Below are 17,489 nucleotides of genomic sequence, written 5' to 3' on the forward strand. Positions count from 1 at the left end.
GTCTTCACCTAAAGGGATCCAGGTAGGTCTTTTTCAATGTCTATGAGAATTGTTAAAATCTGCTGCTGCTACTCTGAATACTACTTCTAGGCCTACTGCTGCTGCTGATGCTACTACTTCTAATCTACTACTGATGATGATGATGATGATGATGATGATGATGATGATGATGATGATGATGATTGTGATTATGATTATGATTATGATAGTAATAATACCAACACAGTATGCAGAGATGTCATAATACCATCCTAAATTAATAAATGCAACATGACTGACAAAGAGATGAATAATGACCCTGTGTCATATTTTGCCGCATTTAGACGTGAGCTCGTATTCACAATCCCTTTAAGGAAGCCAAAACCCAAAGAGAAATGTGGATTGAGTGAACACAGCAACATTATTAGAAAACATCAGTGAAAGTTTGAGGAAAATCAGATAATTGATGCAAAAGTTATGAATTTTTAAAGTTTTGGTGTTGGAACCGTTGGATGAGGAGACTACTTGAGTTTATGACATCATGTGTGGACAACAATATAAAGAAAATTTAAAGAAAATTAAAGATGATTAAACTTTTCTAGCAGAATGAAATAGCACTTGACTAAACTCTTTCAGAATGCAGAAGGCTTATTCTACCCTTAACATGTTATGTCAGTAATTAAGTTGATGGAATGTGAAATTTTCATGAAAATGAATTTTTATTGAATTTCCTTTATATTTTCTTTATATTGTTGTCCACACAATGACGTCGTGATCTCTAATTGTCACCCATATAGCGATATTTACAGCTCTATGTAGTCACCTCATCCAGCGGTTCCTACACCAAAATGACTTTTAAAATTCATAACTTTTGCATCGAATGTCCGATCTTCCTCAAACTTTCACTAATATTGCTGCTTTCACTCAATCCATATTTCTCTTTGGGTTTTGAGAGAAGTCTAAATAGGGGAAATATTGTGCCACAGATCAATCTTCAACAGGATAAAAACCAGTCAAGCAGTAGAATGAATCTAACCTTTGGCGTTTTCTCTTCTAAACGGCACAACTCTGTGAAAAATATCTCGCGTTCTCTCCCAATTTTGAAATGGTCTAGCGCCAGCTTTTGACAAGATAGTGCCAAATCCAACATGTCTGCGCCCAGTGTTGAAGTCGTGCATGGTTATCTTGAATGTTTACCTCTCCACTGAGATTGCTAAGACATGATGGCCACCGTAAAGAAAAGCAAACAAAGCTCTTCTAAAAGCATTGAATCGAAAGGGAGTGAGAAGAGGTATGTCCTGTGTTATAACAGTCAGTTTACTTTCAATGAGGAATTAGTAATGTAAGAGTTTCTAGAATTGAAAATGAATGTGTGTATCAGTAGGGAGTGTATAGACCATAGTCCCACGTGTTCGATATGACGTTAGTCAGTGTAACTGTTGTGTGGTCATGGTGGTGTAACGCATAACGTTAGACCTATCTATATGGCTGGTTATGTACCGTACTATCTTTGAAGGTAGTGTAGCTGCTGTTTATTTTAGTGTGCGCCTAATAATATGTGAAATGTGAGATATGTGCAGTGAGATGAAACTTATAGAATTAGAAACCCTAGTACATGTCCCTAGAGTAACTGCGTCAGTAAGCGGCTGTGCAGCCGTTCGCGGCAGGTACAACATACACGGTAATATACAGCTAAACACAGCATTGCACTGTTACATGCACACTACACATATACTAACACACTAGCAATCAACAAAAACCAACCGATAAAATGGGCACGATCTCTGACGAAAGTGAAATTTTCTCACCTAAATGACAACATATCGCATCCAAAATGAAATTTTCGGTACTTCATAACATAACAGTTAAGAAACAATGGTCCAAGAAACTGGATTTTTTTTTCGTTTTCTCGATGTTCATGGATTTTGAAAACATATCCTCACGTAAAATAGAATTTTCGCGAGCCGATGTGGGCCGCCATTTTTTTCAGAAAGTGGATGTTACCATCGAAAAAAATGAGAAAAACACGAGAAAGACATCAACAGCACCACCAGAAGTGCGATCTTGTTTGCGGCCAATGCATGTGCGCACACGCTATTTTCACGTGCTTTCGCAATGGGAATTGGCGCTTACGCAATGTTCGCGAGACATGTGAAGGCGTTCAGCTAAAGATCGCGGAGCACACGCGTATTGCATAGGGATTGTACATCGTGCCGCAAGCAGAAATACTACGCCGCATATCGCCCTTATCGGCGAAAATTGTGCCGGGTTTTGCCATGGTAAATCATGAAAACTGCGTTGGTCAATGGTAAATTTCTTTCATGAAAACAATTGCGTTCATGAATAATCTTGTCTATGATATATGAAATGGTTGAAAATAATTTGCCTGATTTGTTTACAAGTTGGAAAAACTCTTAACAATGCTTAAACTGCCGCAAACGGGATATTTTACTCTAGTTGTATTACTATTAGTAGCCTGTAGGGCCTAGATCTAATTTAGCAATGGAACAGTCTTCCTCAGCTCAGGAAGCCGGAAGCCATCGAGGCCAACACCATCGACACCTTTGTGTCCTGGGCCTCGAGACAGGAGTAATCCAAGTACAAGCATCAAATTCTTTATTAATTTATTACTTCTTCTTATTCTTTATATCAATAAACTGTTATTATTTCTTGAGATTATCTATTATTCAACAATATGAATTATATAGAAACTCCAATTCTACTGCACCGTGCAATACCGACCTACCTGACAAAGAGACAGAATAATCAGCATGTTGATTGCAGTTACTCACCAGGAAGAAGAAGAAGAAGAATTTGATCACTTTTCCACACTGGTGTCCGGGCACTGGTGACACGATTGGTGTGGTGGTGGTGGTGGTGATGGTGATTCTTGCAACAAGTATGCACACCACACAGAGCTTAGGAAGTGGCTATCCTGGGTCACACTGGGTGTTATTTGATGCAAAGCTCATCCAATTGATCCCTGCTTTCATCTTCTATTTGTCTTCCTTCTTACCTCTTCTCAGTTGTCCTTGTCCTTCTGTTTCTACCATATATTTATCAACTTCTTCCGCACCCTTCCTTCCTACAATTTCCTCCAGCTCCATCATTCTTCCTCTCTTCTCAGCCTTCCTTTTTTTCCATTTCATGCTCTTCCTTCTCCCTCTCTCTGTCACTCCTTTCCAACTTCCTCCTCTCCCTTATAATTGTTCCTTCAGCTCTCTTTCTTTCAGCTGTCCACAGGCCACATCTCACACTTACCACCTTCTACCTTTTTCCATTCCCTTTATCCTTCCTTTGCTTCCTCCTCTGTCTTCTCTTGATCTCTACATTTTTAAAGTATAATCATAATGAACTTCACTGCCTTTAGTGAGGAGAAATTATGAACATGTGTAATTAGGCAAAGTCAAACAGATATCTAGTATATTATAGTCAGTGGGATATCAATAAACCAGTAAACCTGAAAAGAAGGGTGGGGGGGGGGGGGGGTCTGGGGGAGGAGATACATTGTAGAGGTGCCTTGGTTTTTAATGTCACTGCAATGCCATTAATTATCTCCGTCAAGGAAGGAGGTTATGTTTTAATTGGGATTTGTTTGTTGGTTAGTTGATTTGTTTGTCTGTGTGCAAAATAACTCAACAAGTTGTGAACAGATTTGGATGAAACTTACAGAAAAGATTAAGAATGACACAAGGAACAGATGGTTAAAATTTGGTAGGGATTATTCTAAGAGAATATCAGGACTGGAGATGTCAGATAACTTGTCATTGGTCTGGTGCATGATCAAAATTTTATTTCGGACTTTTGTTTCAAATGCTACTATCTTTACTTAAAGAATATAAAGACCTCTGTCTTTAAGACAATAATAGATACTGTACTTCTTCAAGAATAGTGCATTATGTAGAATTTATCTATTCTGTGTCAGAAAGCTAAAATAAAATCTAGAGGTCCCCGCAGTTTTGTTTTGAAGTAGAATTACAAAGCCCTGCAGCTACTGTAGGACTAGAATTTTCCTTTATACCTCTGATGTGATTGACTCTTAATATTGTCCTTGCTTTGTAGTCTATGACTGGATATTATTTTTTTCTTTTGTAAGCAGGTGTTTATTTTGATGAAGGCTCAGGTATTTTTTTTTCCTCCCAATTTCAGGAAAGAAGAGGTCCTAGCAGCAGCCAGGAGGAAAGCAGAATCTGAAAAGACAGCTCTGAGAATTGTTGAACGTCTTCTGGAGGAGTCCATTTCTGAGTCGTTCTTCGAAGACTGCGTGAGTTGAAGTTACTTTCTCCCTAGAAAAAAAAAATCAACAAACAGAATTTGTGACTGATTTTACTTGTTTGTTTACTTTTTTTCCCCACCAAAGACTTGTGACCTGTATTAGCTAAAGTCAAGTCGAGTTGGCTGTCCAAACTTTCAACTCAGGAGCAAGAATATTGTCAGTAAGAAAATGTGTTTCTTTGCCAAGTGAGTGTCATACTAGCCAAATTTTTCCAATGAAATACTTGAATCGCCTTTATTGATACCCTCACAGCAATGCCATCGAAGGTATTGTAGGTTTTAAAACTGTGATACGTATGAGGGATCATTATCTTTGTTATGTCAAGTTGGTGTGGGATGAGAACAGCTTGTGTGTAGTCACATTTATCACTATCATTTATCACTGTCATTTCATCGCTGTCATAAGCATTATCACAGAATATCCTTACAGCAGGATGATTTTTTTTTTTTCAATTAGGAGATGATTTTGACTTATAATCTTGAATGATTCTAACTTGCCAGTATATTCTACTTGTCACAATAAAATTTATGACTTACTCAATCAAGATTCTTAACAGCATGTTCGTGAAATCATTACCCAGTATATGTCTGGGATACTTATTAGCTGCATAGCTTGCCAGAATCATATCTTCAATATGAGGTTTGATAGTACAACAGTCTTACATGGGGTATATAATGCAAGGTAGACTGTTCATTAAGAATAGTAATTGGCTATTTGAGCCTGAAGAACATAACAGTCTGTGGAGGGTTATGTGGTTAATGGCATCTTAGGAAGATCAGCAGCGGAAACTTTGCTCGTCCTCTGAAGAAAAGATCTCTAATCATAGCAAACTTCTGTCCCTTCCTCAGGGTAACTACATCACCAGAAAACAATTTGAGGATGTCGCCGTGGAGAGGTCGATCGAGAAAATGTGCGGTTATCCCCTCTGCTCCCGGAAGCTCACGAACATTCCTCGCCAGCAGTACCACATCTCGCTAAAGAGCAAGAAAGTCTATGACATCTCGGAGAGGAAGGTACGGTCCAGTGGTGCTTGTTTTTGTTTTTGTGCTATAATATGAACAACTAGAATCTAAGCACTCTGAGAGTGCAGACCTCCGCCAAACAGCTACTTCATTTCTACCGAGGATTTTGCTCTTTCACAGAGATCAGTGATTTCCATCAATACGTACTAGTATGCATGCCGGAAAATTGCCCAATTTCCCAATATAGAAGCCTTTGTTACGTCATAAACCTTCAGCTGCGCAGCGCGCCTTGCCCTTACAGAAACTAGAGCACGTACTTTAGTGCGTATATAAAAACCTCCAAAATGCGCAGCTTGAACTCCCAAGTTCATTGACCCTACCTACCAAAATATCAAAAGTCCTTCATAAAATCCATAAAAATTTCTGGATCACTACCAAAACTAAGTCATCTGTTCCTTGTGCCATTCTCAACCTTTCCTGAAAGTTTCATCTAAATCTGTGCACAAATTTTTTGAGTTATTTTGTGCACAGACAAACAAACAAACCAACGGTAATGAAAACATAACTTCCTCCCATGGCAGAGGTAATTACAGCATTCATGTAGATCAATCAATCTGACACATTGTCTGTATTGTGCTGCTGTGCATATCTTGACTTGACACAAAATGATACGATCAAATAATTTTGTGCTTATCTTGACAAGGCACAAAATGATATGATCAAATTTTTCAGTTTCCTGCCGGCCTTACTTGCAGCTTAAGAAATGGACACAATCGAAGTATTTCAGTATCATATTTGGTATAATTTCAGCATGACAGTCTGCTAAAATACCAAAAGTTGTTTTCTTCTTGTATTCTTTTGCATTAGCTATACCAATGTTTGCAGTTTTACTACGTAAGCTAAATCTTTTGTGAGGGTTTAATTTTCAGAAATTTCACAAATCACTATTGGACTGTGAATTTGACAACACAGGAAAATGTTGCAATGCACTAGGGTAATAGTACACTAACGATAGCCTTGGTGTCAATTCGTGAAATCAGCATCTTGCGAAAATGTCAGTGATCACCTTGTTTGCGAAAATAACAGCTTCCATACAGTATTGGGAACTGACTTGATTTAAAAAAAAAAAGTCTGTTATCTAAATGTATGTATATAACAGTGCATTTCTCACCTATATTCTTGTTCTTTGGCCTTATCTTTTTCTATCAGAATTTCTGTCGACAATTCTGTTACAAGGCATTCAAGTACTACCAGGAACAGCTCACTGATGAACCGCTTTGGACAAGAGATCACAAAAGGTGATGAATAATTATTACCTGGACTATTTACTGGGGATTGCTTCGTATAGGCTATAAAGACCTCTCAATCATTTTACCTTGGAGGAAAGAATCTGAATTTTGACCATTCCCAACTCTCTTTTCAATAAGGGTTTCCTGTTTTTCTGGATGATTTTATTACACATTCCTAGGGAAATGCTCTTTCTTTCCTACTTATGAGCCAAATTATTCCTATTTTTCATTCAGAACAGTTAGGATGTCTGTACCACGTATATGTCTGCATGAACAAACTGCTTTCTGATTCAGCACCACGGAATGGTGAAGTTTTTTAAATTAGCCTGTTTTATTTGAGTACAATGCCTGAAATACAGCACTTGCCTGTTGGTTGTGGAAGTATATTTTGTGGTTTCTGATTTGATCTGTATTATTTGGTCATGACTTGGCAACATGTGCAGAATGTGGGGAGAAAAGAAATGTTCAATTGATTGTCATATTTGCTTTCGTTTGGGTCTCCTGCAGATGAAATGGCCGTAACATACCTTGGAAATCATACCTTGGAAGTGGGCTTAAAGTTATAATACCAAACATATTTGCCCCTCTGCACCAATAAAGATGATTAATTTCTGTGCGATAGGCTTTGTGTAGCTGGGGTACATGGACATTTAAAAACTTCATCAGGGTTATAGTTATCTATCTTACTGGATCTTGCCCAAAATTTCTTCATATTTGGTTTTGAATGTGTTGATTGAAGTGCTCTCTACTACATACGATGGTAGACAGTTCCATTCCGATATCACTCTGAGAGAGAGAGAAGATTGCCTCACCTTTGTATTGACAGGCTTCATCAAAATCTTAAATCGATATCCTCTTGTTCAGCTGCTAGTTGAAAAATCAAAGAAGTCAGTTGACTAGAGAATATATGCCCTGTACTATTTTGGAGGTATGTATCATGTCTGGTCTATACCAGTTGATCTGCAATAATTAATACCCAATGAACCAGACAGCTTTCAAGAGCATAAGGGCGGACATTCTCCTGACACACTTAAAACTCAATCTTATGTGGTTTAAGAAGTTGGTTGTTTTAAATGAGAGAGTAGTCACAGTCACACTGGCAAAACTGCTTGAAGTTCAACTTTTAGAACAGTTTTGGAAGTTTGCTTGTCCATCACATCAGTGGCCAAACTTCTTGAAGTTTCAGTTCGAAATAAATTCTCAAAGTTTGGATGACATAGCAAAAGAAGAAAGCAAGCCATCTGACAGCTAATGATTGCTCTGTACAACAAACAATGCACACACATGCATCCCAATGAGCATGCTCTTCTGAGGCACTGCATACAGGAAATGGACTGGTTCTGTGATAAAGTTGGTGAAATTTCAGCTCTGAGCGGTCAAATTGCACAAACTTTGAGAAGATTTGCAGGGGTTTTGGGAAATTTCCCCAGTTTTAATGGGAAGTTTCAAAAAAGCTTTCATGAAGTTTGCAGTCACACTGGTCAAACTTTGAGAACTTTGATAACCTTTGAGAAGTTTTGCCAGTATGACCGTGGCTAATATATGATATGATATGATAAGCACTCTCAATTCTTGTCATCATTCTTACAGCATGCCTCCAATCAAGTTCCTGAGAGAAGATGAGGAGAATTCGGTGGCTCCTTCTTCCCTCAGATCCCAGGATGAGGTGAAGATGAAGATCCAGATCAGGGAGGAAGAGGTGGAGCACGTACCGGAGACAGGGCCACCCGGCAACGGCAGTGATGGAGAGGAGGAGATTGGGTCTACAGAGAACCCGAAGATGCCCTTGAAAGACGAGATGTCTGCACTGAGTTTGACATCTCAGCGTGAAAAAGATAGAGGGATGGGACTGCAAGCGAAACTTGAGAAGATTGCTGCAGCAACTAGACAGGAGCAGGCTGCTGTTACCATGGCGAGCCAGTCATCCAGTGTTGGGTGTGGTGCTGCTGATGATGTGTCGGCAGCACCTGGTGATGGTGTCGTTGTCTCTGAGGTTTCCTGTGTTGTTGCCAACAGGAATGAAGCACCGGCTCCATCCACTTCAAACCAGAGTGATGCGGTCCAACCCAGCATCAAACGGGACTGTCCAGCTGGTGATGCAAGTATTGGAAAGACAGATATTGACTCATCTCAACCTCTCAGTGCTAGAGGCAGATGTGAGACGGAAGCAAAGCATAGTTCTGCTCAGGACGGGGCATCTTCAGAGGGCGGTACACGGTCGCCACCGCGACATGAAAAGAAGAAGAGGATGAAGAGGAAGAAGCAAAGTAAAATAAAGGGCGATGCAGGGACTAACCCGCATCTTGCAATCCTGAGGCACATTCAGCAGTGCCTGTCGGAGTGGAAGACTGCTGCAACGATGAAACACCTGTATGGTGAAAACATGGAACCACCAATGAAAGAGGGCATGCCGGAGAACAATAGCCCGTTTGGAAGTGATCACTCCAGTAATAACATCCCTCAACAAGCTGTTCGATCGATTGGAGAGCGAGCTGAGGATGCTCTGAGGGATTTTGAAAACGAGGTGGAAAAGAGGATTGAGATGGAACATGAGGAGGAGGAGGAGTTAAAAGGAGAAGGTATGATGCCTGTTTCCAAGCCAGTGCCAGAAATAGAAAGGTTGCGACAAGAAACCGAACAGTTTTCGATCAAGGTCCGAGAGTTCTTCATGGGGCGGGAGGTAGCTGCTCCTTCTGCATCCAAGACGACGGACACTGATGTTAAAGAGGTACAGTGCAGAAGAAAAATCCCAAGTCAAGTTGCAGTGTTTGTTGTCAAAAGATACCAAAACTCAAATATAAATGTGGATGGAGTAGAAGCAGCAATAAAGTAGAACAGATCAGTGAAAATATGAGAAAAATCAGACAATTGACTAAAAAATTGTGAATTTTTTAAAGGTTTGGTGCCATCAATACACGATAAGGAGACTACCACTGTTCATGATGTCTTTACAGATAACAATATAGAGAAAATCGAAAGAAAATTCAGCATATTTTTACTTTTCTAGCATAATGAAAGAGTCCTTGAGTATACTTTTTTTTTCAGAAAGCAAGAGGAATGATATAACCCTTAACATAATACGACAGTAACAGGTTGATAGAATGTGCACTTTCTTGAAAAATAAAATTTTGTGGAATTCTCCATGTTTTATCTTTATGTTGGTGTCCATTATGATGTCATAAACTGTAGTAGTCTTCTTTATATTCCATGATGACAGATCCAAAACTTTAATAATTCATAACTTTTGAATTGATTATCTAATTTATGTCAAACTCTCACTGATGTGTTCTACTAATATTGCTACATTCACTCAATCCACATCTGTATTTGGATTTTGGTTTCCTTTAATGCTGTAATGTTGTAGCCAAACAGTAAGGTATATACAGACATATTAGATGATGGTTTTTGGTTTTGGGGCAGGTCTGCAGGTTGGCAAAAGGGACATTGGAAAGGAAATCCCCCCCCCCCCACATTCCGCGCAATGTATTGCCATCGCAAAAAGTTATCACTGCGATGTTTCACAACTTTTTTCTTTTGAGGCCCCCAGGCTCTATCATCTACCAAAATAGCCTGACCTACTTAGGGTCATTGCATTCATTGCAAAAAAAAAAAAAAAAAAAAAAAATGATTAAAAACTGATAATGACTCAATGAATACTTTGGTCAAGGATTCATGGTATACGAACTGTCACAGCCCTTTTGTCCTGGAAAATAATGCTTCGAACTATTCTGGCTTTTCTACTCTGAAAAAAATACTATTTGATTTCCATATGCTCCCCTGGAATTGAACTTACGTCACTTTAAAAGCCACATGGCTATGGATTTGTCTTTTCCATCCAGCAAGCCCTAGAGCCAGTCAGTCGAACCCTTGGTCTTCCCCCGGTGGATTCCCATCAACAGATGAAAGTCAGGCGCAGGATTTTCCTGGAAAGACTGGGGAAAGTGTAAGCAGGATTTCGTCTGATTAGATTGATGCAGATGTATTCAGGGAATGCAGAAAAAATAATGAAACACTCATTGAAAGTTTAAAAAAAATCAGATGATATCTGCAAAGCTAATTGATTTCTAAATTTTTTGAAAAATTATGTGTGAGTCGCTGCCTTCTGTACATGGCAACTCTACAACAAGTACAACATGTCACAGTGGTGGAATGACATTGAAAGAAAAATATGGAAAGGATTTTCACACTAACTTTAGTTATATCACAAAATATAAGCTTTCCCTTGACCTGTTACTGATATATGTCAGGCAAGTGTCATTTTCTATGCCCTTTTCGGGAGCTAGACCAAGTGCACTTTCATATGTGTTGCGAAATCAAACTTGTGCAAAATTCCTTTTACATGGTTTCTTCGAACTTTCACTGAGCGTTAACACTGACTCCATATGGTCTTCCTTGTAGAAAAATGCAAAACTGTCAAATGAAGAATGTTGAGGCTATGGAGTTGTCAATGGGTAGTACTGAGCTGTGTCATCCAATGTAGACTTAAAGGCACTGTACAGTACTGGTTGAGGTGGGGATTCATGTTTTGAACATTCCTAAGTGAGATAATGAGAAACCTCTTATGAAATATGAAACAGCGTGTAATTCCAAGAAGGATTCAACATTTATTTGATGAAAATTGGTTTTCAAATGGCTGAGATATCCAAAAAAGTGATAATAGTAAAAGGCGACAGGCCGCGCCTTTTATTAGGATCTCTTTGTTTCACCTTGTTTTAGGATATCTCAGCCATTCCAAAACCGATTTTCATCAAATAAACTTTTGATATCCCTTTGAATTGCATGCTCTTTGACATCTCATAGAGTGGTTTCTGAATATCTTGCAGAACGTTAAATGCTAAATCCTCACCTCGACCAGAACTGTACACACCCTTTAACCACTTGGACATGTCATGCATTGTCATTGCACCTTGTGAAGCCACTATGTCTTACCTTCCATGCTAGCTGGCATTGGCTGGGTTAAAGGGGAAATCTAGTCCACATACAGGTTAGTCTGGTAAAAAAAAGAGTAAAATCCTATGAGTTCAAAGGTAAAAATTTGAAATTGGATGAAAAATAGGGTAGTTATGACATTTTGAAGTTTTGCTAATTTCTGCAAAACAGGTCTTGTACAGTGAATATGAATATGCGCATCAGTGAGCTAACCACGTCATACCCTCACAATTTTCCATTGATCGTGTACAAAAAAAAAAGAGACAAAATTCAATGTTTCTGTCATTAAAGTGTGACACATGGTGTTATTCCTGGTTGAATAACTTCAGAATAGTGATCAGTTAGATATATCAGGATTTGAGCCTCGGGCATAATTGTGTTTGAATGAAAAATTGGAAATTTCAAAATTTTATGTACAAACTCTGTGGTAAGTTGTGAGGGAATGACATGCTCACTTTGCCATTTGCGTATTCATATTGACTGTTCAAGAACTCTTTTCCCCTGAAACTTCAAAATGTCATAACTTCCTTATTTTTCATCCGACTTCGATCAAAATTATACCGTTGAACTCATAATATTTTACTCTTTCTTATCAGACTAACTTATACTTGGACTGGATTTTCCCTTTAAAGGGTGTGTACAGTTCTGGTTGAGGTGAGGATTGAGCTTTGAATGTTTTACTCTTTCTTATCAGACTAACTTATACTTGGACTGGATTTTCCCTTTAAAGGGTGTGTGCAGTTCTGGTTGAGGTGAGGATTGAGCTTTGAATGTTTTGTGAGATATTCAGAAACCGCTCTATGAGATGTCTAAGAGCATGCAATTCTAAGGGGTATCAAAAATTTATTTGATGAAAATCGGTTTTGAAATGGCTGAGATATCCAAAAACAAGGTGAAACAAAGAGATCCTAATAAAAGGCGTGGCCTGTCGCCTTTTATTATTATCACTTTTTTGGATATCTCTGCCATTTGAAAACCAATTTTCATCAAATAAACATTGAATCCTTCTTAAAATTACATGCTCTTTCATATTTCTTAAGAGGTTTCTTATCATCTCACTTAGGAATGTTCAAAACACGGATCCCCACCTCAACCAGTACTGTACAGTCCCTTTAAGACATCTTTATGTAGGGCTCCCACACCCAAGATGATAAAGCCTTTTACTCTGCCGATGAAGAGAGCTATGTTGGTCACCATGACAATCCATCATTAAACCAAACACATACACTTCCAGTCAGTAGCGGTCATTTTTAGAAGTATTTTTCCAACAGTAGAATCCTCTTTCTAAGTTTGAGGTTCGGATGGAAAATGATGAAAAGATAGTGTGTTGTACACTTCTTTTGCACCCAGGGGTGTTAACATCAGGTTTTCTCTGTTTTTGGCCCATGAGGTACATTAATAATTGCATGAATAAAAAAAAAAAAGAAGGAAGATATTTGTTGAAATTTCCAGCAGTTGCATTACAACAGTACTTGAAAGAAATAGGTAAAATGTTTGTGATATGTATTTCAGTCTCTGATATAATCCTATGATCTCTTCATGGCAGTTGCTATAGAATTTTAAATCCCATTTTCTTTGATCTAATCTCAAAGAGTTTATCAGTGAATATCTGGACACTTCTCAAAGCTCTTTAGGCTAGGGACATCATTTTAAAGCTGAGAACCTGCTCTCTCAAAAATCTGATCAAAATGAAAAATTTTATCCGGCAATTTTGATTTTGCAAACATTGTGTTATGGCATGATTGTCACAGAAGCAGGATCAGTATGTTAAAGGTCCAGTTTACCTTTGGAAGCAGTGATTTCAAAAATGTTCAAGATATCACATTTGATGCATATGTGTAGGTCTGTTGTATCATAAAACATCCTACCATATGAAATATTTGCAATAAAACCTAAAATATAAGGAGATATCAGGGTTTTTCTTCATAAACCGTAACTGTATACGGTTTAGTCTGGAAACATCTTTATTATAACTATTGTTCACATTTTGTGTATTAAACAACACTTAACATCGATTATACGGATTCAAATTTTGACAGTGGTCGTTTCTATCCCTAACTCACATTTTAGAACTATTTTAAAGCACTAATGCTGGGTTTTTGTTTCATCTGCAAATGGTAAATTATGCCTTTAAGTAGTGCAGAGATGGACATGGTATTGTAGTGCAAATTGTTCATGAAGTCAGGAAGCATTTATAGAGATGTCCGTTTCTATGGCAACCCTCTGGTTTTTAATTTGCACCCCATTCAGTCTTCCGGGTGTAGTGGTTCCGCTGCAGCTGTCTTTGCGTGACGTTAACCCCACAATGATAGACTTGGTGAACACCTTCCGTCTTGGCAGCGGCAACATCCTCTTCAAACCTGTGGGGTGGACACTTCTGGCCTTGGTTCTTCTGCATCTGTGAGTACGAAAGAATAGAGAAAGAAAGAAATCATATTTATTCCATGCTCAGAGGTCACTCACCACTTGGCCGGCACCACGTTTTCAAAAGTGGGGGGCCCACTTCAGACTTCTGGTGCCACTTCCGGGTTTCATAAGCTAACAAGCTAAAAAAAGGTCTTCAGTGCAATAACAAAGCCTTACTGTGCTCACACTTCAAGGTTTCTATCTATTTCTTTCTAGTTCCACTAGTGCCACTTACGCATTTCCGTCCATCCCCTCTGATAAGAGGCAAAACACTCTGTCCCTCGGATGGGACATTAAATGGAGGTCCCGTGTGTGAGTTACCCACGACTCGGGCAAATAAAAGATTCCACTTCGTTCATTCAATGCAAAGAGCAGGGTGTCAACCCGGTGAAGTGGTCCTCATACCCACCCTCACAAGAATACGGGCGAATGATGCCAACCCCTCATGGTTCACCCCCGGTGACTAGCAATAGTCAGCAAACGGTATACAAATATTCAATATTTATGAGTGCGATGGTTCCGAATATTACATGAGCGTGCAAGTTTAACCGTTCTATTCAACGACGCGAAGTGGAGTTGAATAGAACGGTTAAACTTGCACCGAATGTAATATTCGGTACCGTCGCACGAATGATAAACATTGAATATTTGTTTTATACAACACATGATATCGAAATATTTAGGCATGGTCTAGAGTCTAGACCAAGATAGATATGCTTTAACCCTATAGGTCGAGAACTATGCGAAAGCCTACTCCTATTAAACGTTATGGCCTTATGCCTACTATAGCTATATGTAGCGTACTGCCACTGGATGGCTCGATCTGTTGTAGGTCTTGAAAAAAGGTCTAACTAAACCCTATATATATAGGGCTAGAGAGTTTGCTTACCACTATTTAAAGCATACTGTATTTGACCACTTTCTTAGTATTTGCTGCTGCACTTCACTCATGATTAGCAATGCACGGATATCCTCATCAGAGACGAGAACAAAGCTCGGGTGAGAAGAGGTACAAGTAGGTTTACGTAGCCATGATAACATAGTGGCATGGCCGTGCGTGTATAACGGTGGACTGGTACGGTGGTGGTGAACCGGTTGCGTGCTGGCGCAGCGCAAACCCTACGGGTGCAAACCCTACGGGTGCAAACCCTACGGGTGCGAGTATGCCATCAATGCCAGCTAGCTAGTGTATGATACACAAGTTCAGTGCTTCCTAGGGTCTATTGCACTGCTGGCTCGCTTGTACCGTTCAATAGTCGACTATTGCACTGCCATTGAGAGTAAGCGTTGGATAGCTGATTCCTCTGAATGTCATGTGACCCGCATTCATCCAATCAGATGGCAAGATTCCATACATGTGTTGTATAATATCAACTAGGCACATTGTGCCATATGCTGAAAGAAGAAGAAGAAGAAGAAGAAGAAGAAGTAAAACGTGTGATTAGAAGACAAATATCAGCCCCCCCCCCCCCCTTTGTTCAGAGCATGCATGCTGCATGTTGTGAATATTGTGTACGGTTCAATTTGTGTGAATTTTTACTTGATTGAGTCACATGTAAGAGCAAAAATGAATCGCCCTGGATTGTGTGTACTTTACTTCGTGCTTGTCTTTTAGCCGGGGAAAAAGTGGGGGGGGGGGGGGGAGGAGTGGGGAAGGGGAATAAAAATTGTCTGTCAAACATGAACGTATAGAGCCTCTTTGACCCACTTTGAGAGCATGTAAAAATAATTTCAAGGCTAGGATCTTTCCAATTGGGAGGAGAGGAGGTTTATTGCTGTAAAACCTGGAAATGTGCCCGGCCATAACCAGGCTTTACCCGTGAAGCAATTAAGAGATTATCTATCCTGTGAGAATTCAACCCCGTGCTTCATCGAACCCAGAGAGGCAGTAAGATACTAAAATCATTTGTTACTGAAAAAGATGAACAAGTAAACCTGTGTGCCTTTTGAACCACAGTTTGTTTTACGTGCCCCACATTTCATGCAACTATAGTAAAATTTTTGAATATGTGGCCAAAAATCCTGTTAGTAGACCTAATCTCTCCGTATTTTTTTGGATGCTATATATATATGAAACCAAAGTACGATGCTATCCCAGGCGGGATTAAAATCAGTAGGTCAGTAATAAATTTGTATGGTACTATTTAAGGTGGCCTAGGGCCAATAGTTTTATTTTAAATGTTTACTACTGCTACAACTACAACTTCGACTACTTCTACTGCTATTACTACTTCTACTACTACTACTACTACTACTACTACTACTACTACTACTACTACTACTACTACTACTACTACTACTACTACTACTACTACTACTACTACTACAACTACAACTGCAGCCGCAACTGCTACACGTAACTACTTCTGCGACTGCTACTACTACTACTTCTACTACTTGTCCACTGCTACTACAACAACAACTAACTGTTACTACTATTAGTGCTACTACGTGTACTACTACTACTACTGCTACTACTACTACTTCTTCTACTACAACTACTAAAGTGTACTACTGCTACTTCTGCTAGTACTACTATTACTGCTAATTCTATTCTACTATTACTACTGCTACTCTAACTATTACTGCTGCAACAATAACAACAACAACAACAACTACTACTACTACTACTACTACTACTACTACTACTACTACTACTACTACTACTACTACTACTACTACTACTACTACTACTACATCTACTACAGTTTCTGCTGCTAGTAATATTTGTATTTCTTGTGCATAGATTTTCGTCATGATAAAAGCTCCTTGTCTTTTCAATACTATGGCTATTAATACCCTTTTGTTAATTTCACGCCTGTGATATTTCACTCCATGGTGAGCGCCTTGCTTTCAAAAACAGCATTACACAAAAGCCCACCAAAAAATTACCTTCAGAGCACGGCCTATCCTTGATTGCTGAGTGATTCAGAAACAATCATCATTATAAGAGAATCATCAGGGCGCTTTAATCCCAATCAAAATAATGGGACGGGGAGCTAACGACGCCGAGTGATTACACGTGAGCACTGCCCTTTTACTTTGCCGTAATTGGTTTCATGATTTTTCCTCCTGCTTTGTTTTGCAACTTTTCTGATGCGTGCTCAAAAACCGTGACAAAGAGACAAGATAGCAAAGATAGAGAGATAGATAGATAGATAGATAGATAGATAGATAGCAATAGAAAGAGAGAGAGAGACAGTGTGTTATGCCCACATTCTTAATAGAGGTTTAGATTTCATGGGTGATGATTGTAGCATCTGACCCTTAGGAAGGAATTCATTTATGTTTTATGCGTCGCCAAAGTCATCTGGCATTTTAGCCAATTACTGGACTCTGTGAGTCTGCCTTGAGAGACCGGAAGGTCGTGCGGTTGTTCAAAAAAAAAAAAAAAAAAAGCAATTTCCTAATGATGAAAAGTGATCTCTAATAATGATGAGGAGCATTTCCTTTATTCTGTGCCTCTGTGCCCTGAGCCATGATTATGGTAGATACTCATGTTGAGTTTGTCCTTGATGTTCCCCTTTGGGCTGTCAGACACATGCCAGGCAGGAGAGAGAATGGCAATGTCGCATCATTTAACATCAGCTGGCATCTTTAAGATCTCGTTAATCCCCTTCAACTTTCTCTCCATCAAATGCCGTACTC

At 39.1% G+C, this 17,489-nt stretch overlaps 1 protein-coding gene across 1 annotated transcript in view; it reads left to right on the forward strand.

Moving 5' to 3' along the window:
- Positions 1-1,202: 1,202 nt before the first annotated feature.
- Positions 1,203-17,489, forward strand: part of LOC140241137 (putative RNA polymerase II subunit B1 CTD phosphatase RPAP2) — a 112,858-nt gene continuing 96,571 nt past the window's right edge. The window contains exons 1-8 of the mRNA XM_072320898.1: positions 1,203-1,270; positions 4,129-4,243; positions 5,104-5,268; positions 6,427-6,515; positions 8,097-8,662; positions 8,795-9,234; positions 10,346-10,449; positions 13,686-13,835. Coding sequence (XP_072176999.1) covers positions 1,203-1,270; positions 4,129-4,243; positions 5,104-5,268; positions 6,427-6,515; positions 8,097-8,662; positions 8,795-9,234; positions 10,346-10,449; positions 13,686-13,835 — 1,697 coding nt within the window. The remainder of the gene's footprint in view (positions 1,271-4,128; positions 4,244-5,103; positions 5,269-6,426; positions 6,516-8,096; positions 8,663-8,794; positions 9,235-10,345; positions 10,450-13,685; positions 13,836-17,489) is intronic.

The sequence above is a fragment of the Diadema setosum genome, chromosome 17 (genome assembly GCF_964275005.1).
Source record: "Diadema setosum chromosome 17, eeDiaSeto1, whole genome shotgun sequence".
Classification (NCBI taxonomy): Eukaryota; Metazoa; Echinodermata; class Echinoidea; order Diadematoida; family Diadematidae; genus Diadema; species Diadema setosum.